At 36.1% G+C, this 24151-nt stretch overlaps 2 protein-coding genes across 3 annotated transcripts in view; one reads left to right on the top strand and one right to left on the bottom strand.

Moving 5' to 3' along the window:
• The window catches only part of snx17 (sorting nexin 17), a 35201-nt gene extending 14129 nt beyond the window's left edge, over positions 1 to 21072 (bottom strand). For both annotated transcript variants that reach the window (XM_056264472.1, XM_056264473.1), the window contains exons 1-6: positions 20352 to 21072; positions 15206 to 15280; positions 12597 to 12714; positions 8237 to 8301; positions 4170 to 4280; positions 1883 to 1973 (exon numbers count right to left, since the gene is read on the bottom strand). In XM_056264472.1, the coding sequence (XP_056120447.1) occupies positions 1883 to 1973; positions 4170 to 4280; positions 8237 to 8301; positions 12597 to 12714; positions 15206 to 15280; positions 20352 to 20411 (520 nt within the window). In that variant the 5' untranslated portion in view covers positions 20412 to 21072. The remainder of the gene's footprint in view (positions 1 to 1882; positions 1974 to 4169; positions 4281 to 8236; positions 8302 to 12596; positions 12715 to 15205; positions 15281 to 20351) is intronic.
• An 872-nt stretch (positions 21073 to 21944) lies between these two features.
• Positions 21945 to 23843, top strand: atraid (all-trans retinoic acid-induced differentiation factor). The gene is made up of 7 exons (XM_056264471.1): positions 21945 to 22096; positions 22251 to 22378; positions 22496 to 22564; positions 22660 to 22731; positions 23180 to 23301; positions 23380 to 23480; positions 23563 to 23843. Exons 1-7 carry the CDS (start codon positions 21971 to 21973, stop codon positions 23665 to 23667), a joined length of 723 nt encoding a protein of 240 aa, XP_056120446.1. The 5' UTR covers positions 21945 to 21970; the 3' UTR covers positions 23668 to 23843.
• The last annotated feature ends 308 nt before the right edge of the window (positions 23844 to 24151 follow it).

Below are 24151 nucleotides of genomic sequence, written 5' to 3'. Positions count from 1 at the left end.
CTCCTGCCAATAAAGTCTCAACAAACATTGTTTATAACAGACTAACGAGGAAATTTCTATTGAAGCAATGTTTCATGTTGTCTTTCAACCTCTAGGCAACTAAATGCAGAACTAAATGTCCCCTCTCAAGAGTATGCAATGTGTTGTTTTACCACAAAGCTGATAAAGGCATCATCTTTGAATGCTTACAAAGAAAATAATGATTACTGGTTAGCAGGTAACATTTCTTAATATATTTCTATACATTAGCTTTTCTGTGCAAGACTCATCATCACGATGCTAGGGTGTTACTATGCAGTTTCAGAGTGATTTCAGTACGTTGCTATGCAGTTGCTGAGGTGTTCTGGGTAGTTGCTTATTGGCCCTTATGGGACTTTGTTTGTCTGTCTGATTGTCGGCAAGGTGAAAATTAACGTCTTACTGCTTAGAACAGGGTTTCTCATTTGTGGGTTCCTATGGGAATTTTATTTTCACCAAGCTCATTTAGTTTTCACATTTGCATGATTTCCAACATTTTTGTGGACATACGTTGTCAGCATTTTCACCAGACTTGTAACAAGAAGCAAACCTGTTGTAAACTAAACACAGACTTGTGTACGCTTGGGGTATGCTGTCAAAACGATCTCCGTTCATACAGATCTGCTAAAACGACTAAAAATGCTGTATTTATGCATGCCAGCCCAGTCACTTTGTAAAAAAACACTACGCCTATAGACCAAACACGCAATATGCATGCGCATGACGTCACCGTTTTCACAAATAGACTCGAAGAAGACAATAACGCTATAGTTTTCAAAAACTGTTCAAAAGTTAGCATTTTCAGGTCCCCAAAACGCAGTTGTCATGTACATAAATGGTCAAAATATCTAAGCTTTCCTTTTAAACCTGCAGTTTTCGCCAAAATAAAAGCTTGAGGTTTTAACATTAAAGAATTTAAGACAAATATTATGATTGTAAGTTGTAGAAAACAATAAATTAATTGTAATTATCAAATATTTTTTATTGTACAGTACAACTATCATTACAATAGTATTGTATTTTAAATTAGAGGTGACAACAACAACACTAATAATAATAATATCATATTTTATAGGCCTGGTTTCATAGACAGGGCTTAGATTAAGCCAGGGTTAGGCCTTAGTTCAATTAGGACATTTAAGTAGCTTTTATCAACATGCCTTAGATACAAACATTACTGGTGTGCATCTTGAGACAACACAGTGGCACTGACAAATTTTAAGAGATGTTAGTGCAAATTGCTTTCGTTTAAAACGCTTAAACATGCATTTTAGTCTGGGACTATTTTAAGCCTCGTCTGTGAAACAGGGAGATGTAATATTATATAATAATTACTGAAATGATTGGGTTCCTAAAACAACAATGTGATGTGTATCTTTTACCTGCATGTCATGTGACTATTAACTGATGTGATAACAGAGAACTGTGAATATGTGAATGTGTTGTTACATTATTGGCATATTGATATTTGGAGCTAAAACAATACAAGACAGGTTACACAAAAAAAGTTGAATACTTAGGGTTTGGGCTTAATTCAATTAATGTAAGTACAAGCAATAAAAATGACAATGTTTGCCTAACATGCATTACAGGCCTATAGCAGAGCTGCGTGTGCCATTCCAACAACAGCTTGACCGAAGTTTCATCTACTTGACCTCAGTTTACTTTTGAAAAGAGTGGGCGGCCATCTCAACAGAACACAGACCCTCTTTTTGAGCTGCAAGGACTGCATTTAGATCCAGTCCAGAGGAAGTATGTTGACTTTCAGATACCATTTAATAACAGCCAAGTCACTTTCCAAATCTTGTGATGGCAAATATCTGTACAAAAGGTCCGAATTAAATAGGTCAAATGTTATACTCACACGTGCAGCCCCCATCCCCCCGCTCCTGAATCAGGAAGAGGCTGAAATATCCCACCAGCTCATCAGGAAGGTCAAGCTTTGAGGCCACAGCCTGATGAGGACATTAAAACATCATTAATCTACACAGCGCGCATTATTACCCACAAGAGAAGAGACTAAACCTATTCACAAGACATGCATATGTATTCATAGGCAAAACACACAATCTTGATAAATTATGCGTGTATGTGGATTTAGAATAGACGAGTAAATGCCCATGCTGTGTTACCATGCTTTTACAGTGGTTTTTTTTTTTTACTACTGTAGGATTCATATTCTATTTTATAATTTCGTATTAAATGATATGGCATTTTTTAAACATACAAGATTTTCTCATGTCAAAACTTTCCGAAGTGTTTTCTTTTACAGGAGTGTTGTGCGATCAAGTGTTAAACATTACACCCAAGGAGGTCCCATGATCAAGTTACTCTTCACTACATTTATGCACAACACTTGACTTTCTCACTTCCATCAGGTGCTAAAGGGCACTTTGGGCCATCACTGTGGTTGAATAGCACAGCGGAGAGCAGTGTGTGCTGCATATGGGTGCATGGGGCATTTTAATGAGAGCTTGGATCTGCTATGGCTCTGTGCGGTGCACGTGGGAAAACTCTGATCCACAAAGAGCTTCTTAAAGCCCTTAAGACTTAAGCTGGAATATGTGTTACACTGATTGGAGAGCAGGTCTAAGTGAAAAATCAGGTAAAAAACACAAGATGGACTTTTATTGTACAGACTAAGACTTGTACAGCACAACATTATTTATATTCAATTGCATTAAAACGGATCATGATTCATTGCATAATTATTTGCCTTCTAGTTAATGCATTCCAAAGAAATAATAAACGGGTTTAGTCTGTGTTACACTTACAGTGGACTATATGTGTACATATGCTACCAAAAGTGTAGGGTCAGTGTTTTGAAAGAAACATTTCTGTAGCTTAAACGGTACATTATAGTGCTAGCAACGCCAAGGTCATGGCTACAATTCCCAGGGAATGCTGAACTGACAAAACAAACGTGTACCTTGAATTTAATGTACAGTAAGTCGCTTTGGATGTGTCTGCCAATTTGCCAAATGTATCAAAGTAAAAGTCTCTTATGCTCACCAAGGCTGCATTTATTTGATCAAAATTACAGTAAAAATAGTAATATTGTGAAATATTATTACAATTTAAAATGATGATTTAGTGCTCAAACATTTCTTCCTGAAAGTATTTGAAACAGAAATCTTCTGTAACAATAGATAAATGTATTTACTGTCACTTTTGATTAATTGAATGCATCCTTACTGAAAAGTATTAATTTCTTACCAACCCCAAATGTTTTAACAGGTGTGTATAAAGACAATGGACAGACAGGCAGATTGTGGTGCTCTTTTCTGATCTCATTTGCACAAAAGCAATTCTGCAATAACTTTTGTCCCACTTTAAATTTAAGATGTATTTTTATTTAGAATTTAAACATTTATTTTTTAAATGTATCATTTACACATTATTTGAAATAATTATGTATTTTGAAATTATTTCAAATATTTTTATCATCATACATTTTTCAATAAAAAGTTACATTTTCTTTACAAAGAACTCCACAATAATATCTGGAAAAATACAGGAAACTGAACATTATTAGTTTGGTTTATATCATGAGACTATACCTATTGTTGAGCAATAAACAAATTGAATTGTGTTCACTTTGAAAGTGCTAATATAAATTCTTTACTTGTTAAATCAGAAAAGTGTTTATGTCCTGTTTTTATGTATGCGAGTTTATTTTTGTGACAAGATATGAATGAACATGAGTGTACAGGATATTCATGTTAAGCCGCATTTCCACTACAGGAACTAGGGACATTGGGGTGGCACTCGGTGTGTTTTGACCGCAGGGACCCGGGTCTAAATGAAGGTCCGGATAAAATTTTCCCCATTAGAAAGTCCCTGCTCGCGAGGTAGTACTTTTTTACTTTCAGGGGTAGGACTTGGGCGCTGAACATGCTGATTGGTTGAGTTCACGCAGCATTGATGGAAATGCAGGCAGCAACAGGTCTGGGGGGAAAGAAGTTCCTGGGACAAATTATTCCGGGTAATTTCGGTGGAAACGTTGCTTTTGCTCACTATAACAATGAAAATGTCGAGAACTAAATTACTATTCAAAACTACATAAAGGCATAAACCTGACAGTGAGAATGTGCTTTGAGAACATGAATCAGATCTGTGCTTTGGAAACGGTTACAAGACAACATTCTCACCTCCAGAACATCTTCGGTCTGGTCAGATGTGAGGATGTTGACTTTGACCTTCTGGCCATTGGACAGGTAGATTTCTAGCTGCACCTCCTCAGTGGGGATCTGCTGGGTCTCCTGTGGCAGAGTGAAACGGTGATAAAAGTCTTTATACTTTCTTTATTGTGTAATGTTGCTGTTTGAGCATTAAAACGGTCTGCAAAGTTAAAAAGCACAAAGTCCATTCCAAAGGTATTTATTCTCTATAGTAGTAAGAACTGTTTCTGAAGTCCCTGAGACACCTCGATTGCAGTCTTGTAGTTTTCTTCAGTGAATGTACGTCACAATATTCCCGCCCAAGGCATGCACACAATATCGGGGACAAGGCCTGGTTGAGTTGCATTATTAGTGTGTTGTCGCCCATGTCCAAGAGACACTGTTTTTACCCCAGATCTAACACGGTTACGGTAAGGGGTACAACATTTCCAGAACATGCTCGAAGCGGTTGACCAATCACAACACATGGGTGTTGAAGGTTCCTACCTATTTTACTCTGTTTTCTGTAGTCAGGTAGCAACGATTAAAAAAAAAAGCTTTGCCTTTCTATTGTTTAGGCAGCCAACTTTTCTTGAAAAGTTGTAAAGACCAGTGGTAAAGAACCCCTTTAAAGGTTTTGGGGAAATACCCTGTGCTGAACTCTAATTCAACTTCTGATGCTTCCTGTTCAGCTGATCCCAGAGTATTTTGATGAACATGCAGTACTGGTAATATAAAATCACAGCCTTTCACACAGAGCAGTTTCATTTCCTGTGTATTCCAGCTTACATGTCATGAGGGCATGTAATGTAATGCTTTGATTTCGGTGTGATTTACTGTATAGATTCAGGCTTATTGCACGATATAGGTGCTTATAGATAGGACTGGTGATTTGATAATAAGATATTGGAATTAAACACAAAGCCAAAAACACAAAAGGTCAAAACACTACAGTGCTGACTAGCACAGTTTTTATGGATAAACAAAACACTGTTCTCTCACTATTCTATCTTTCACTTCTTGCAAATTCATCTCTTCTTTTTTTTTACCCCTCTTCCTGCATGTTTCATCTCCCACTGAGGCAGAGGGTCTCAGAGCAGCAGCTGATCCTTACAGACATTTGTAAAAATGAAAACGCAAGGCCAATTCTAATCTCTTATTCTGTTTCTGCAGACTGCACTCTGATGGGCAGCTGGGGGACGAACAGGATCTGACAGCAAAATTACCAAAAATCTATGTGGGCTGGGAGATGAAATTCCCAAAGAATGAATGCAACCTATGTGATTAAGGCAACAAAAGTAGTACAGAATGGTACTTGAAAGTAAGGAAGTGAACAGAGAGGAACATGAACCGGTTCTTCATTCAGCACACATGATGATACATTAAGGAGGAAATTAGATATATCAGACCCACCAATATTTAATTCTTATACTGGATGACTAGGCTTATATTAAATATATATATATATATATATATATATATATATATACACACACACTCACCTAAAGGATTATTAGGAACACCATACTAATACTGTGTTTGACCCCCTTTCGCCTTCAGAACTGCCTTAATTCTACGTGGCATTGATTCAACATGATTTCCATTACACAAGAGTAGATGTTAAAACTTCATGCTGATTTGTACTCGGCTTTCGCCAAGATGAGCACAAACTAAGACGTAGCTTTACAGTAACCTATGCTTCTCCATCCATTTATGCTTCCTTCCATATGGTGATGTGAATCTCCTTCCGTCCGGCGTTAACGGCTACAGTGTACTTGGCGCGTCAGCACACACAACGGCTGCAACTACAGTGTGGTCTCCCCAGTGGACCAGCACGACAACCGTCTGTGGATTGAGCCGAGTAGGGGACATCTCTAGGGTCTTCAAGTGGCACCTTCCGTCCTCAGTGTTTCGTCGACTAGCCCACGACACCTCAAGAGGGCTCGACAGTGACTCTGGCGTCCCAGAGTCACGCCCCTCCGTCCCCCACTCAACAAGGTGCTGAAAGCATTCTTTAGAAATGTTGGCCCATATTGATAGGATAGCATCTTGCAGTTGATGGAGATTTGTGGGATGCACATCCAGGGCACAAAGCTCCCGTTCCACCACATCCCAAAGATGCTCTATTGGGTTGAGATCTAGTGACTGTGGGGGCCATTTTAGGACAGCGAACTCATTGTCATGTTCAAGAAACCAATTTGAAAAGATTCAAGCTTTGTGACATGGTGCATTATCCTGCTGGAAGTAGCCATCAGAGGATGGGTACATGGTGGCCATAAAGGGATGGACATGGTCAGAAACAATGCTCAGGTAGGCCGTGGCATTTAAACGACGCCCAATTGGCACTAAGGGGCCTAAAGTGTGCCAAGAAAACACCCCGCACACCATTACACCACCACCACCAGCCTGCACAGTGGTAACACGGCATGATGGATCCATGTTCTCATTCTGTTTACGCCAAATTCTGACTCTACCATCTGAATGTCTCAACAGAAATCGAGACTCATCAGACCAGGCAACATTTTTCCAGTCTTCAACTGTCCAATTTTGGTGAGCTCTTGGAAATTGTAGCCTCTTTTTTCATATTTGTAGTGGAGATGAGTGGTACCCGGTGGGGTCTTCTGCTGTTGTAGCCCATCCGCCTCAAGGTTGTGCGTGTTGTTGCTTCACAAATGCTCTGCTGCATACCTCGGTTGTAACGAGTAGTTATTTCAGACAAAGTTGCTCTTCTATCAGCTTGAATCAGTCGGCCCATTCTCCTCTGACCTCTAGCATCAACAAGGCATTTTCGCCCACAGGACTGCCGCATACTGGATGTTTTTCCCTTTTCACACCATTCTTTGTAAACCCTAGAAATGGTTGTGTGTGAAAATCCCAGTAACTGAGCAGATTGTGAAATACTAAGACCGGCCCGTCTGGCACCAACAACCATGCCACGCTCAAAATTGCTTAAATCACCTTTATTTCCCATTCTGACATAAAGTTTGGAGTTCAGGAGATTGTCTTGACCAGGACCACACCCCTAAATGCATTGAAGCAACGTGATTGGTTGATTAGATAATTGCATTAATGAGAAATTCAACAGGTGTTCCTAATAATCCTTTAGGTGAGTGTATATATATATATATATTTACAGTGTTTTGAATTCTTAGCATTAATGGGAGAGGTAGAGGAAATTATCAAAGGGATAGTTCACCCAAAAATAAATTCTGTCATTAATTACTCAACCTCACTTTTGTTCATCTTCGAAACACAAATTAAGATCTTTTTGATGAAATCTGAGAGCTTTCTGTTCCTCCATTGGCAGCTACGCAACTACCACTTTGACACTTCAAGTTCATAAAAAGATCATAAAACTAATCCATAGGAATTGAGAGGTTTAGTCCAAATTTTCGGAAGAGACTTGATCGCTTTATATGATGGATTAACAGATTGAATTTTTAAGCTCAATTATGCTTGCTTGGCGTGAGAACCAATGAGGTTCGTTCTCGTGTGACGCAGCACGTTTGAGCTTTAGCAAGAACCAATGAGCTTAGTTCTAGCGTGTCAAGCAGGTTCGGTTGAGCTTTTTTCATGTTCGCTGATCAATGTTTATATGTAAATAAAAGACTCATTTTCATCTGTTGACCATTTAAAGCAATCCAGTCTCTACAGAAATTTTTGACTAAATTCATATGGATTAATTTTAGGTTTTGGGTGAACTACCCCTTTAAGGTTTATGAAAGGCAACAATGTCACTTCTGTATTTAGAGAGCATAAAATTTGAAAGACATATCAGAAATGATTCAAATAGAGAAGCTAATAGCAAAATGGCCTAAACATTATTGACCATGGAAAGGGAAACCTAATTCAGTTATATTTTGAAGGTACCCCTCTGAAATGCTTAAGTGGACAATCATGCAACAATTACCAATAATCATACAATCTTACAATAAGTTTTCATATGTAGCCTATGTTTACAATATTTCAAATAGCAGAATTTAAACTACTATATTTACAATTAATTTTCAAATTATAATAAACACTTTCAATAAACAAAAATAATATAGAAATTCTACCTGTTGAGCTTTTCTCAAAAAGCTGTTGAACACCTCGCTGGATCCCAGAATGGGGTCCTGACGCACTGCAAAGAGAAAAGCTCATCAATAAAGGTTTAAAGCTAATATAATAAAAATGTAGTTAAATAAACTGAATCTACTTATGGGGTAATTGTTTTTACTATTATACTCTCATATCAGAATAGCACGCTATGGAAACACGAACACAATACATAATGAATAAACTAAACATTTATCCTACCATTGGGGTCAGTAAGATAGATTTTGTAAAGAAATTACTCCTTTAATTCAGAGCAGGGATGCATAAGATTACTCAAAAGTGACAGAAGGCTTTTACATTATTAATTTAGATATCTATTATAGATATCTATTTCAATTTATTTATAATGGCAATTCTTTTGAACTTTCTATTAATCAAAGAATCATGAAAAACATATCATAGTTTCCACAAAATTATTAAGCAGCAATTGTTTTCAACATTGATATTAATAATAAATGTTTCTTGAGCCCCAGCTCAGCATAATACTGATTTCTGGAGTACTGATGCTGAAAATTCAGCCTCGTGAGCATAAGAGAATTCTTTCAAAATCTTTAAACAATTTACCATCCCCAAACTTTTGAATGGTACTGTATCTCACTATCAAAAAGTACCCATAAAAAGCAGCGCAAGGGCTTCAACAATGATTCAAATCATCAATTTGTTTTAACAAGCTCATCAAAACAAACCTCCCAACCAATTCACTTAAACAAATTGAACACACCATTTCCACTTGAGCACAAGGCCAGTGTTTTAATCAAAGTATTAGATAAGTGGTTGGTCTGTCCTTTAAAAAGTTCAAGGTACAAATTTTGTATGGAAACGTTTGTAGATTGATTGTCAGAATATTTGTGTGTACCTCCTTGAGGTAATATTTTAAACCAACTTTCTTAATCTTGTGTTTCGTCTCAATTGAACTATAACGTAAAACTCAAAGTTTCAAAATCCATTTATCAAAAATCACGTTAACTCAAACTAATCTGAAAATAAAATGCATACTTTTCTTTGAAAATACCACCATGGCTCCCTGACTGATAATAACCTGAGTTTTGTGGGAAAAAAAGATGCTGGAGGCAAACTGACCACATAAACTATACTGTTTACTTTTACTTCCAATATAGCACACGAGCAAACAACCGCAAAACATTAGCACAAACTAACAAAATATTCCCTCTTGAACAGCTTGTGTGTTTGTGTCGGTTAATTTTCCATAACCATGTTTCTCAGTGATGTAACTGCAGGAGCTCCAGCCAAGAGCAGCTCCAGACTGTGAGCAAATAAGCTCAACAAGGCTTAGCTTGTTCGATGGAGAGTGCCAGTGCTGGAATGGATTAGAGCAAACGGCTCTTGGTGCTGCCAGCACTGCTGATTTCCTTTTGTGATCAGAAAAACTCACCTATAACCTGTTAAATGACATGCATGGCAAAATTCTTAACCCTCTTTCATGTAGTGTGTCTTATGTTTTCAGGAATGACAATGTGGAACATTAACAAGCTCCATCCTCTTAGGAAGAGCAGAAAAGTCAAGACATAAAACCCCATACTAAGGATTAAAGCTGACAAACAAGTTTTCTATACTGTTGACGCATTTCCAGTTGAAACAGGGTGTTTTTTTTTTAAAGAGGGGGTGAAATGCTATTTCATGCACAGTGAGTTTTTTACACTGTTAAAGAGTTGGATTCCCATGCTAAACATGGACAAAGTTTCAAAAATTAAGTTGTACGTTTGATTGAGTATTTCTGTTCTCAAAATACTCCTTCCTGGTTGTCACAAGTTTCGGAAAGTTTTTTTCGAGTATGGGCGCGCATGACGTCAGATGCGCCGGGATTTCCTTATACGGTCCTAAGGGCACTTCTCTCGGAAGGGCGCGCGCGCAGCTGTAGAGCGATAGCCGTAACATATGCCCATCAAAGCGCTGTGCATCGGCTGCGCTGCAATATGTCACCAAAGAAGTGTGTTTTCGGTTGCCAAGGCAAGACAACACTGCACAGATTCCCGAAGAATCAAGCGTTAAGGGACCAGTGGATGGAGTTTGTTTTTCCAGAACATCAACACAGTTGTGCAAGTGTTCAGGGGCGTAGCCATCATTTCAAAAGTGAGGGGGAAAGAATGTCAAGTTTTTTTCTTGAGACTTTTGTTGACAGGTTTTTGCTTAATTGGTTTAATATGCAATTTATTTTTAAAGCAATAAAACAGAAAGAAAGAAATGCAGATGTTCAGTACTTTATATTGCACATGCAGGGTTTTTGGTCGAAAACGAGGCGGAGGTGGTAAAATCCCGACCATGTATTTAAATTAGATAATAAAATGTTTATTTTTCGTAGATCACCATATAGCCTACTGTGTTACCCACATTATTTTTGTAGGTGTATCTCGGTACTTCTAGGGGGGTCCGGGGGCATGCCCCCCGTAAGAAAAGTTTGTAATTTTTAAAGATAAATTCATTAATCTGGTGCACTATGAGTCCCCAGAATCCACTGTTAAAAATAAATAATCCACCCGTCAACCGCCCAAACATATGATATTCTCTGATTTATATTTTATCATCGCATTACAATTATTAAAATTATCAGTGTTAAACATGATAATATGGTTAAATATCACACTGAAGTAGACTGATTTAAAAATAACATTTAGGTTACTTAGAATAAAAGTTCTTCTTTTGGCAAAATTAAATTTCCTTAAAAGCCTAAACAATGTCTGTCTTACTAAACTTTCCAATTGAAAACCTTCAAACTTCAAGCTTTTAAAACTACTTAAAACTTTCTAGTTAGGCTTTTTCAAGAGAACTTAAAGTTTGTCTATAACTTTTTTATCTAAATGTAAAGTGTTACCGAATTATGGTAAACATCATGTAAATGTTACAACGCTGCCTGATTCAAGCAGATCGTGGCTGTTATTGCATGAAAATACAAATTCAGCATTAACAATCACCATGTTTATTCTAATTTGAAGGGCTTTGATAACATATCTGTGAAAATAAAAGACATTACGAATAAAAAAAGATTGAAAATAGTGCACGTTTTTGCGGGTATAGTGAATATTTTCAATTTACAACAAAACTTCTTAATTCAACAAGAGAAATAGGCAGAGTTATTCATCATTGTGCAACACAATTCGGATACCACATGAAAACTTACTTACAGTGCTTGACTTTTTCGTGAAAAACGAGTGAAGAGTTTTTGCCGTTTTGAACTGATACTGATGGATTGGGCGCAGGTGCGAGCATGGGCGTGTCGTAGGCTAATGTACGAGTGAATGATTACCATGGAAACGTGAAAGTCACGTATGTAGATAGACTATCCTTGACTCTTTGGATTTTAAATCTCGATGTAGGCTACACACACCCGCGAAAACCTCAGCTTGTTGTATACACACTTGCCCTATGAAAAAGTGCGGGGGACGAATTTACATTTTATAAAAAGTATAACGTAAGTATAACACGTCCCCCCCGTCCCCCGCGTAATCTACGCCCATGCAAGTGTTCTTGTTTGTTCCATGCATTTCGAGGATGATTTTTTTTATAAACAAGGTAAACAAGGTGCTAATCGTTTAGTTCTCAAGGATGGAGCAGTCCCAACACTAAAGGTTAACGGTCTTGCGTTGGAACCGCAGGTGGTGAGTAGACCTGCTTCAAATATCTGTGTGTGTGTCTATCGGCGTCTTAGCTCTGCCCACACGGCACGCCTCCACCCGCTCGGCTTTTTCCGGAAAGACTCGTTGCAGCCTATCTTTCTTTTATAAATATAATAAAACTAAAGACTTTTTGGAGATATGATGGATGCAATATTACTCTATAGGTACTCAAGATTAACATGAGATTGACTGAAACTGAGTGTTTCACCCCCCCTTTAAATCACAGCCTTGAGTCATGGCTTGCAACTTGCAGTCGCATTCTATCGAGCATTCGATTGGACAAAAATCTGTGCAGTGCAGGATGAGTCATCAACAATTTTGCCGTCAAATTTAAATGCCTATACTGCCGATCATGTGACACTGAAGACTGAAGTAATGATGCTGAAAATTCAATTCCATCAAAGGAATTTTAAAATATTAAAAGAAAAAAAAAGCTATTTTAAATTGTAATAATATTTCACAATATTACAGTTTTAACTGTATTTTTGATCAAATAAATACAGCCTTGGTGAGCAGAAGATTTAAAAAAAAAATATCTCACCAACCCTAAACTAGTGAACGGTACTGTATAATCTGTTAAGTGAATTTGGTCAATTTTAGGTGAGCTCAAAGATAAAACAAATGGACCACAAGTCACAAAGATCATTTTGAATGTGAACTTTTCAGGTAAAAGAATGTTTTTTCTTACCAGCTTGCATGTACTTCTCTAGCTGTTCTCTCCTCTGATCGACTTCAGCCGGTGTGAGAGTGAAGATCTTCTTTGGTGGAAAAGCCGGCACCACATTATTTCCATATTCTTTTTTTATCTGAAAGAACAGAGAGGGAGAACTTCATTTTAAATCTGAAAACAGAACATTTGGTTATATTATAATAAATCTGTATACACTTCACAACATCTACTAAAATGATGCCTGCTGTTGTTCCATCTGTGTCATTGGCATTTTATTCAATGGCACAAGCAGACAAAATAAATATATCAATCAATGTTGCTATCGTTAACTAAAACAAAAACCATGTTTAACCCCTTCGCTGTCACCCCCCTTTTTGAGAATGGGGGTTAAAATGCACTATTCAAATTTAAATGGTTGTAATTCAAGAATGCTTTGGAATATAGACCTAAGTTTGGTCTTGTTTTAAAGGAAACACTCAGCAGATTATTGCTGAAGTGAAAACACTTCAAAAAATGAAAGTATGAAAAAGTTATGGAAGTTTAAATTTACAGTAAATCAAATATACTGTACTATATATTTTTTATTTTATAAAAAAATATGTATTTTACAAAATATTTTTTACTCTAAAATTACTATAAAATCAAAGCCATATATCTAACCAAGTAGTGTTCCAAATTTGAAGTTGATATCACAAAAATTGAAGTTCCCATGAGATTTTGTTTAGGCGTAGTACCAAAAATAGCCACCGGGAGACATACATTCCATTGAATTTAGTTGTATACATTCTGCCTTAACAAATTAATAAATTTCAGTCCAAATATCAATTCTGTCACAAAATTTGGAACCTTGAGACTCAGACCTTTCTGACAATATGTGTTTTGTCAAGATTAGAAAAAGTTTTGATCATAAATAATGAAATATAATGATGCCCAAAAGGGGAGGAGCCTGATAAAATAATTGAGAGTACGTTTCTATGGTAACGCAACGTTCAATTTCAAAATGGTTTTCACAGGATAAATTCTGAGTTTGTAAGCTTTCAAATGATACCCAATTTATGATAACTACTAAAATATGTGATGTAATAAAAAAGGCGATAAAAAAAGATATTTTTTTTAGAGGATAATATATATATATTGTACTTTTTAGAGGATAATATTATATTATTATTTTTTATTGAAAAATACTAGATTATTTGTTTTATTATGAACTTTTAGCATGAAAACCAAAGTTTCAATTATTAAAGGTGTGTGTGTCAACTTTTTGTGACAAAGGTCAGAACTCCTGTTATGATGCAGATTTTTTTGAGGTGCACTCTTGTCAAAAATTCATCGGTTACTCTTCCTACATAATTTGTAGCAAAAAACAGCAGTCAAATATCTATTTAGGAGTCTTAGACCTTTCTAACCATATATAGTTTGTCATAATTAGATTAGGATTTAATAGTAATATAGCGAAGTAAATTTAGGCGTCCCGTATACGGGACGGTGACAGAATACTTGTCTTGAAATATAGCTGAAACTAAATAAAAATGTACTTTTAGATTAGATAATATTTGAGGTCCATTTTAAGGGTTAACTTCAAGCCTCACACCATGACAGCCTCAACGGATTGCATCATATGACCACGTATGATCTGACTAGGCCCTCAACGCCCTGTTACCTAGCAACAGCGGCTTTGAAACAACACAACATGCTCTTAATGCTGAGATCACTGAAGTTCTCTTTCATTCATAAGGAAACACAGAATTTGTGAAATTGGTAGGTGTAAGAAAGGTAATAGGCAGATCCTTTTCCGAGAATGAGGCCTCACTTCCAAATATTTGGAAAATATCTGACCTATTCAATACTGGTGAATATGCTCACAGCTTTACCACTTCACAATTTGGACGAGTTTGTGTTTCACAAGTGTACATTGTGATTTTAATCCAGTCCAAAACAAACATGCCTGTGTTTTTCTCACACAACCTCAGGAAATAATATGAAGCAAATTACTGACGTTTTTGGGCTAACAGAGAACACGATCACGTTCAAATCAGTACAAAATTGAACAGACATCCTATATTAATTACTATATTCATTAAAATATCTTAAAAAAAATAATCCTGTCTGAATAGTGCTGAAATAGATTTACCTTGCCTCACATCAGAAAACTATCCATTTAACGTCACAACAATCCAATTTCACACATATATACCAAAAATGATCCTCTTCAATCAAGCTCAACATTATGCAATAGTTTCACTTTCACTTTAGTTACTTACTTTATAATCACGCTTACTACAATAATGAAAAGTTTAATGAAATATGAGTGGTGCTCTGTCTTTGAAGTTTAGATTTAAATATCCACAAATCATTTCACTGGCTCTCCATCCAGGCACCAAGGTGACTAATCACATTAAATCCCAATGAACAAGAATATATTTGAATTAAATCAATGTACTATAATAGCTACTGTCTACTGTAATTTCTCATAATGTTTCATTTCCTCAATTTCAGTGAAGCGGTACATTTTCAGAATACATTTCCCAATCTCAGGCAGCACTGACTTATTAATTGGATGATTTTACAGCCAGTGATTCGTAACTAGTTGTTTAAGTATTGTGTTTTCTTGATGTGTGTGTGTTCACCTGTTCATGGAGGCCCAGGAGATGACTGTAACGTACTCGACAATGCAAGACACCATTCACATGGATATTGTAAGCCTGAAGAAAGAAGGAACAGACTATGTTAGTCTTTATATACGGTACACAATAAAAATATACACTCAATACTACATATTCATGAGTAAAATCTTTAAGGCCCATCAATAACTACAAGAAGGTTTTCACTTATAGATGCTACAAACAAAAGTTTGGAGTCAGAAGATTTTTTTTTTTTTTTATGTTTTTGAAAGAAATCTCTTATGCTCGCCAAAGCTGCATTTATTTGATTAAAATAATGCAATATTGTGAAATAGTATTACAATTTAAAATAACAGTTTTCAATTTTAAAATATAATTTATTCCTGTGATGGCAAGGCTGAATTTTCATCATCATTATTCCAGTCTTCAGTGTCACGTGATCCTTCAGAAATCATACTAATATGCTGATTTGATGCTCAAGAAACATTTATTTTTATTATTAACGTTGAAAACAGTTGTGCTGCTTAATATTTTTGTGAATATTGTGATAATTGTTTAACAGGATTCTTAGATAAATGCTGTTCTTTTGAACTTTCTATTCATTTGAAATAGAAATCTTTTTAAACATTATTTATGTCTTCTTTACTGTCACTTTTGATCAATTTAATGCATCTTTGCTGAATAGAAGTAATTTCTTGCTTTAAAAAAAAAAAAAAAAAAAAAAAAATCTTACTGACCCCAAACCTTTGAATTTGTACAGGTGTACATTATAAAAAGAAACACTCGATAGGTAGGCCTATTCATGAGTAATTTGAAAGGCCCATCAATAAAAAGCTGATTTAACCATGTGCATTATTATTTTTTTAAATCGTAATTTACATTTATTATTTTATATCAAATTATTAAATAAATTCTAAAGTGAAACATTTTGACGCTGAACTAAAAAAAACGACATGTCAATTATGTACAATCGCTTAGTAAATGAGAAGATTTTATATCAAAACAGCTTGTTTAATGGTGGTGCCTTAGTATTATTTGAGCCTTTCTTCAAACCCCCTACAAATATGCATGGACTTAACACCATTTATTGTCAAAGGAATGTAAGCTCGCTGAAAAAGCTATGTTTATAAAATTGAGGGACTTTTGCACTATTGCCAAACATCCTGATTTGTTATTGTTTTGACTATTCGTCATGTTGCACATCGTTAGGTGTTGAGATAATGGTCCATTGTTCTTTATGGAGTAAAAAAGACTGAACTATTACTTAAATTACAGAAAACATGCAATGTATCAACTAGACACAAACCAAAATGTGTGGTACGGGTACATTCAAAAGAAAGACTTTGACCTCAGAATGGGAAAACAATATGATGAGTGTTGTTTCAAAGACACTAAGTTTTAGGTAGAGTGAATACAGCAAAAACAATTCTTGAGCCATTCTTGTGGATTGTGTGGCCTTTAGAATCTGCAATCAAACCAAGTATGTTACGTACAATACTGAACGGTTGTGATCCAAAAATATTTTACTTTATTTTGTTTTGTTTCAGGACAGGAGGTTGCTGTGTAATGTTCTCCGTCTTATTGTGGCAAACTATAAAAATGGTCTCATAACTGACCTCACATAATGAACATGCATTCAAGCACCATTAAAAAAGACCCTGACGGATGCGTACGAGACGGTATGACCCAATTAGTGAAAGCAAAGCTCTGCTATACAACTCATACATACAAGTCACCAAAGATATCAAAGCTGGAACAAGTCTGACAGAGGTAGGATGAAACTGCCATGTCCTTACATGTCTCCAAATCAAAATAAGGAAGATTGAATATGCAAGTCTTCAGGAAGTAAAAACCATCACACTTTTTTTACCCTTTTGTTTGAACAGGAAGCATGCCATTTAAAACGCAGCCCACTCATTTCTGTGGCTCTTCTGCAAAGTATGCATATTCTGTGACATATACAGCTCCAAAGTATACTACACAACTTCCTGCCTAATACAGATCAAGACAACATTACACTTTAGATGTCTGAAGAAAACCTCCTCCATTAGAAAATTTGAGCAGGGTCGGTGTTGTTATCGTTTACTAAAATGAAAACTATTAAAACATTTGTTCAATAAAATAAAGCTGAAATAAAATACAAATATTTTAAAAGAAAACTTTGAAATGTTGCCCTGAAATAAGGTTAAGTTACGGTGGCCGAGAGAGCTCAACGCGCTGCAACTGAAGAAAACACATGCAAATACAAAAAAACACATGCAAATAAAATAAAACGCATGCAAATAGAAAAAACGCGTGCAAATAAAAAAAAAAAAAACCGCAAATTAAGAAAACATCTTCATCAGTTTCACAACACATGTGTGCTCCAAATACTCACAACACAACCAAATACAAACGCGCTGCAAAAGCTCACAACACAAATACAGAAAACGCGCTGCAAATAACACAGAGCACAACGGAAATGTTTCCAGAGGAACCAAATAAGTGACGAACCCGGCTGGGACGTGCTGGCATAGATATCCATAAATCTATGCGTCCATACATATAGTTTTATGTCTATATGTATGGACCCTCTTGAAAATGAGATGTTGCATCTCAAGGGGCTATCCATTAATAAAATTGAAATTGAAATTAATTTCCTCATTATTTTCACCTGGGATGTTCCCATGACAACGCAGCACGGTGTCCATCAGCTGAAGAGCTGTTCTTACCACAGAAATATAATGCTGTTAACATAACGGATGCAAATACATTTTTATTTTTATTTTTTACAAAAAAGCTTTTAAAATATGCGTTATATATCTGTGTCTCAACTTAAAAATTTTGGACCCTACGTTACCTAACATTTCTTACGAAACTTTTCTTTATGAAAATGTAATAACATGAAACAATTTGTACAGTGTAACTGATGTATAGATAAATATCTTTCCTTCATGATTTTCTTTTTTATTTATTTATTTTATTTTCCAGCTCATTGTTCTTTTCTCATTTGTATTCTGATGACATTGAACACATTGTTAATACATTTTGTACATTGTATACAAGTTGTATGTCATAAAAAAAATTTAATCTCTGTATGTTTTGCACAAATAAATAAATAAAGTATAATTTTAATCTGTAAGCACCAGCACGCATAGATTTATATCTATGCCAGCACGCACGTCCCAGCTGGGTTCGTCACTTATTTGGTTCCTCTGGAAACATTTCCGTTGTGCTCTGTGTTATTTGCAGCGCGTTTTCTGTATTTGTGTTGTGAGCTTTTGCAGCGCGTTTGTATTTGGTTGTGTTGTGAGTATTTGGAGCACACGTGTGTTGTGAAACTGATGAAGATGTTTTCTTAATTTGCGGTTGTTGTTTTTTTATTTGCACGCGTTTTTTCTATTTGCATGCGTTTTATTTTATTTGCATGTGTTTTTTTGTATTTGCATGTGTTTTCTTCAGTTGCAGCGCGTTGAGCTCTCTCGGCCACCGTATTAAGTACTAAAATCACTAACTGAAAAAAAAAAAAAAAAAAAAAACATTCAGAAAAAAAGAAGAAAAAAAAAGGCAAACGTACATAACAAAACGAGTAACATTTTGACTAAAATTAAAATTAAAATATATAAATAAAAGCTCATTTGAAATAATTATAAAACTATGATAGTGTATAAATATATAAAATATCACTGAGCAGGGGGAACCAGTCTAAATCTATAAGACACTTACACAATTGTGCAAAACAACAAGGCTAATATCTAGTCAGCATTAAAACAAAGGTGAGTGTGAATCATACACCTGGCCAATTTAACTCACAGTGGCCTTGAAAGACTCATCTGTTGAGAGCATTACTGACCGTCTGTGTCTATGGAGAAACTCTCTCTGAATTCACTGTCACAGAAGGACACAAACAACTTTTGCAGTCAATCTGTTAGGAATGATTCATTCATCTTCACGTCAGTGAATTAACACTATTGTGGATCTACCGGAGGTGTTTTAGGTGTACTGAGAGCATCCATGTGCACAGAAGAGCTCATATATCTCAGCCTTTATTCAAATAATTTGGTGGCTAAAGAGAGTCAACGCCACAGTCTGTACATCTGCAGACATCTACGAGAAGATTGGACAGCAGAGTCTGTCCTTGAACAGAATACGCTTTGTAATCAATCCACAGTTCAGTACAATACAGATGTAACCTCAGGAGACGAAGCTGTCTGTTATGGATAGGCTATAGCATAGATAAATGAAGAGTCATGTCTTCAGAGCAGTCAGCCAGCTATTCCACTTACTGAATAACAACGTATGCTGAAATAAATAGCAATCTTGCAATGCATATGGCTTAGGGAGAGAAGCCAGAAGAACTGAGATATTGTGAAATTCATTTCACACAACAACAACAACTCTGAATGACCATTCAAATAGAAATACAAAAAGTGACAAAGCTTCCCAAACTGATTGCACCTTCAATGCAATAATTCCTGGTCTTTGTGCCCTTTTTGTTATTCATTAAGTCATATGGTTTTCACAGACACGTTTTTAAGTCTCCTACACAACAGACATGAATATTCATCTAATAAGTTTTGTGTCATGTAGATTTTGAAGAGTTTTATTAATCCGTCTGTTCACAACAAATTATCATTCAGATTCGTTCAGCGGTGCTTTTTTTGCAGGTTATCATTATTATGCAAGGATGTAGTGGTGGCAAATGTTTTTTTTTTTTAGTCATTGAATCGCTTACTAAACCGATTCGTTTATAAACACCGAGTCTTTTACAACTTAAAGAGGTCGTATCTTTTATTTTTAAAAATTGCGTTTACAAAACTACGAAGAGATTTCAGAAAGAGTGTTACTGTTTAAGCATCATATACGTTTTCCCTTCCAATGAAAACAAAGCAGATCTATAATTTCCTCCATATTTTATCAAATAGAAAAATAATAACAATAACCTAAACAAACACATTTTACTTCTATAGCCTGTTAAATTATCACAATTTTTGTTGTTAACACGACAATGACTCATATGAAATCTGAATGAACGTTCAAGTCAGTCAGCAGAAGATTCGTTCGCTTAAAAGATTTGTTCAAAACACAGATTCAAAGCAACACTATTCGTCGGTGTCTCCGAATGTAAACGCTTGGCGCATCGCTTATTTGACCTCCAGTAGCCTACACTTACCACATATGTAGATCCGTTTTCATCAGATCGGACCTCCGTCTCGGGGATGGAGAAATGCATTTTCTACTGTAAGATTACACGTCTCTGACGAAGCTGAAAATGCTGTTGTGAGCGAGAAGGTTCACGGAAAGCTCTCGGTGTTGGTTTGCTGTCATGTAGGGACCAAACTGAATGACGGCGAGCTAACGTTACACTCGCTCTGATCAGTCCAGTCCAATCCTGGGTCGAATTATGCCAGAAAAGTTATTTTTCGCGAAGTGGATTATTTAACAAAAAACTTTCTTAATGTTCAGGGCTGAACTTTTTCAATAAACATCTAAGCAGCAGCCATGTTGCAACTGGAGGTAATTCCACGTTCATTGTCGGCAATTTCTCGCCAAATCTGTCCTCTCACTTCCTCGCGCACTGTAAAAGAATGTGGAAAGCGAGTCTGCAAAACACCGAAGTGTCGACGCGAGGCCCACGATCCAATTAACTTTCCAGATTACTCCACGTAAAGGTGCTCCGCGGTTGTCTACAGCCTACATTGGTAGGCTACATACGAACGAGTATGGAGAGGGAAACAAATGAAGAAATTGTTTGTCGCCGGATGCATTTCGAGATGCCGACACAGTGCTCGTACTTGTTAGGGCGTTAGGAAAAACACAACACATAAGTCTACATTGTAGCGAAACGTTCTTCCAGGCAGCACTCTGTCTGTCTGCTATAATGTATTCAATATGTATATCTGCGCGCTCCCGAAGCATTGCAACAGTCTGGATCAAACCATTCTTCTTTAGCCGGGGGTGTTATTGCGTAAAAACGTTCATTCGAGGTCCTTTGGCATGAACATGTTGCAAGCGTAGTTTGTAGAAAACAATTTCTCCATAACGATGCAAACTTATATTTAATTCTGGTTGAAATTGTTTACACTCAATATTAAGTTCAACATTTAACTCCACAGGGCAGCATAGTAGTTTAGAACCATATTGTTTTGTAATTAATAGTGTAGCCTATAATTCCCATAGCCTAAATTAAAGAACATGTGTATTTGATCATTTTTTCTAACAGTAACATTGATAACAGTGTTGAATGGTTAAGCTTGACCAAGGCACTCAACACTATACCATTTTGTCTAAAATTGAGACAAGCGAATGAGGTTATTTGTCTTCCTGCCATCCTAAAATCTACATCCGGTCCATAATGTTATCATCACAATTTTATAGAATCTTACCTCTGAGTTGGTACAGTCCAAAATCCCAATTTAAAGGCGATACAGATATTTATTGTAGCCTAAAAATACTTACATTTTATACTAGGTTATTTCTATGTTATATAATAGTTAATTTTAAAAATGTATGCCTGTAGCCTACTGTTTATAAAGTCATCCGTAGTAGCCTATTCGTGGGGTGTGCCTTTCAATATCCAGACTGAATAAATGTAGATTGGCTGAACTAATATTGGAGGTATGGCGAGGAGGATCTACATCAGTCCAACAAAGTGAATTATGTAAAAACTGCAGTGTTTTGTAAGCGTTTCGTCTCTATCAAAATTTTACAATGAGAAATGCAAAATACTTGCGCCGCCTTGATGTCATGAATAGGTCGCGGCCCTTGAACGTCACATGATCATGGTGTCACATGACTTTGTTTTTGGCGAAAATGACAGCTAGCATTACAACATATGCGGTATCTACAGTGTATTTATGTACTGTTTTATTTGTTTTATTCAATGCATATGTCGACAGTCAGTATATTGATGTACAGGTGAGACGACAGTTGTAGAGCGAAATGATTATAATGAAACATGCTATGCTACATTGTTGTCATCATGTTGTAAAGTAAAACTCATTGTAAACACATTTTATGCACGCATGTTGTTCTATAATGTTTTGAAAGCTTTCACCTTTATTTTCGATAGTTATGTCAAATGTGCGAAGGGACTGTACGACAAGACAGTCCTGTCTGGGATTTCTGCCTTAAAAAGGGCCAGATTAAAGGACGCTGCTGTTTTGAAAACAATACCAGCAATATAGACACCATTATAGGGTAGGAAAACTCTCTAGTATTCCACTTTTTTTTTTTTAAATTGTGAATATGTGTGTGTGTGTGTGTGTATCCTATTTGTAAATCTAACTGTATACGATTATCTTTATCCTGTTTTAGGTTGGACCTGTCAAACTGCTCTATCAGTCATGTAGAGCACCTGTATAATTCATTCACAGCAGTCATAATGTAAGTACCAGATCAGGTTTAATTAATAATCTGTGCATGTGTCTTGTTCAGCATTGAATGCAATATCTAAACGATACTGAACTGTATTTACACAGAGATCTCTCCAACAACCCGATCACCAATCTGAGCGATTTCGTATTTCAGGGTTTCAGCCATCTTACCCAATTGTAAGTTATGCATGAGCAGAGTATATCAAGTTCATAACATTAAAAAACTGAGGTCTGGGGACCCCCAGGGGGCCAAAATTGCTTGGGGTCAGTGGACAAATCTAGAAAAAAAGTGTAACAAATATATAATAAAAATAAAGTAATTAAATAATAAAAGTAAGATTTAAATAAAAAAAATAGATTGATTAAAATAAATGATAATTCTTAAAATAAATACATACAATATTTAAATAAACACATCTAACAGTAGTGCTATAGTAGTCGGTGGAAAAAAATTATTGTAAGTAATAAAATCGAAATATTTTCCAAATAATATTGTTATAAAACATGTACATTTTAGGATGGGGTCCCTCATACAAGGACGATGATATTTGGGGGTCCGTGGCATCTACAAGATCGAAAATCCCTTATTTAAGCTAACAAGGTGACTTGACAAATCTTTACTTAGATTACTACCCTCAAAACTGGAGTGTCCGGGGGGCAATGCATCATGGGAGACGGTTGAAGTGAAAAACAATGCCAGAATCTGCGAAGGACAGAAAAATGTTTGCAATCAGACGGCACTGATGCGTAAGTTATCAGTAAACTGGGATCTCAATCTTTAAAATATCTTTAAATGCATTTATTGAATGTTGTTTGTCTCTTCAGCCTGGAATTGCCCTGAAAACTCATTCTGCAGCCCATATGGTCCAGGGTTCTTTGAGTGTGGTTGTCTCCATAATTTCCATGGATACAAGTGCATGAGACAGGTGAGACCCCTGACAAATCATCCTTAACAGGTTGGCCATCACTTCTTTATTGCACATGTTCATTATTTGTTCTCAATTGCAGGGAGAGTTCCCCATAGGTAAGGTGCTTGGGATACTCACCGGATCAACAGTTGTAGTTTCATCGTTACTCTGGTTTACACAAAGACGAAAGGTCGAGACCACTTGAATTTTAAAGAGAAGTAACAAAGGTGCACAAGCCACAAAATGCATCAAGCTTATTAAAAATGATGCAAGAGAAGAGATGAGAACAGTTTCATACTCTGGAAGCTTAACCATCGGATGAACATTTTACTTTGTTTTTTAAACTTGTCAAAAGCAGGTTTGCATGGCATTCTTTCCTTTTTTTAATAACTTAATGCACAATTTTTTTGTTTTAAACTTTCACTTTCTTTTGACCCTCAAGGTCCTGAAACCTTTTTATTTGTACATTTTATCAAATCTTTCAGTGAATACTGACATTTTCACAGCCTTGAAGAGACTGGTCTGTAAAGAGAAAACTGACCGCGGATTGTCTTTGGAGGGCAGCCACATTTCTGACAGAAGTGAAGCACTGACATATTTTAAGGACAAATATTTTGTGTTGCTTTAAAACAAAATTATCTTGATTTCAAAGATATTTAAAGTGCTTTCATTTGACAAGGGAGGGGGAA

Source organism: Rhinichthys klamathensis, unplaced genomic scaffold (assembly GCF_029890125.1).
Source record: "Rhinichthys klamathensis goyatoka isolate OS25496 unplaced genomic scaffold, OSU_Roscu_1.1 h1tg000221l_1, whole genome shotgun sequence".
In the NCBI taxonomy this organism is placed as follows: domain Eukaryota; kingdom Metazoa; phylum Chordata; class Actinopteri; order Cypriniformes; family Leuciscidae; genus Rhinichthys; species Rhinichthys klamathensis.
This window is presented reverse-complemented; position numbering and strand designations above follow the sequence as displayed.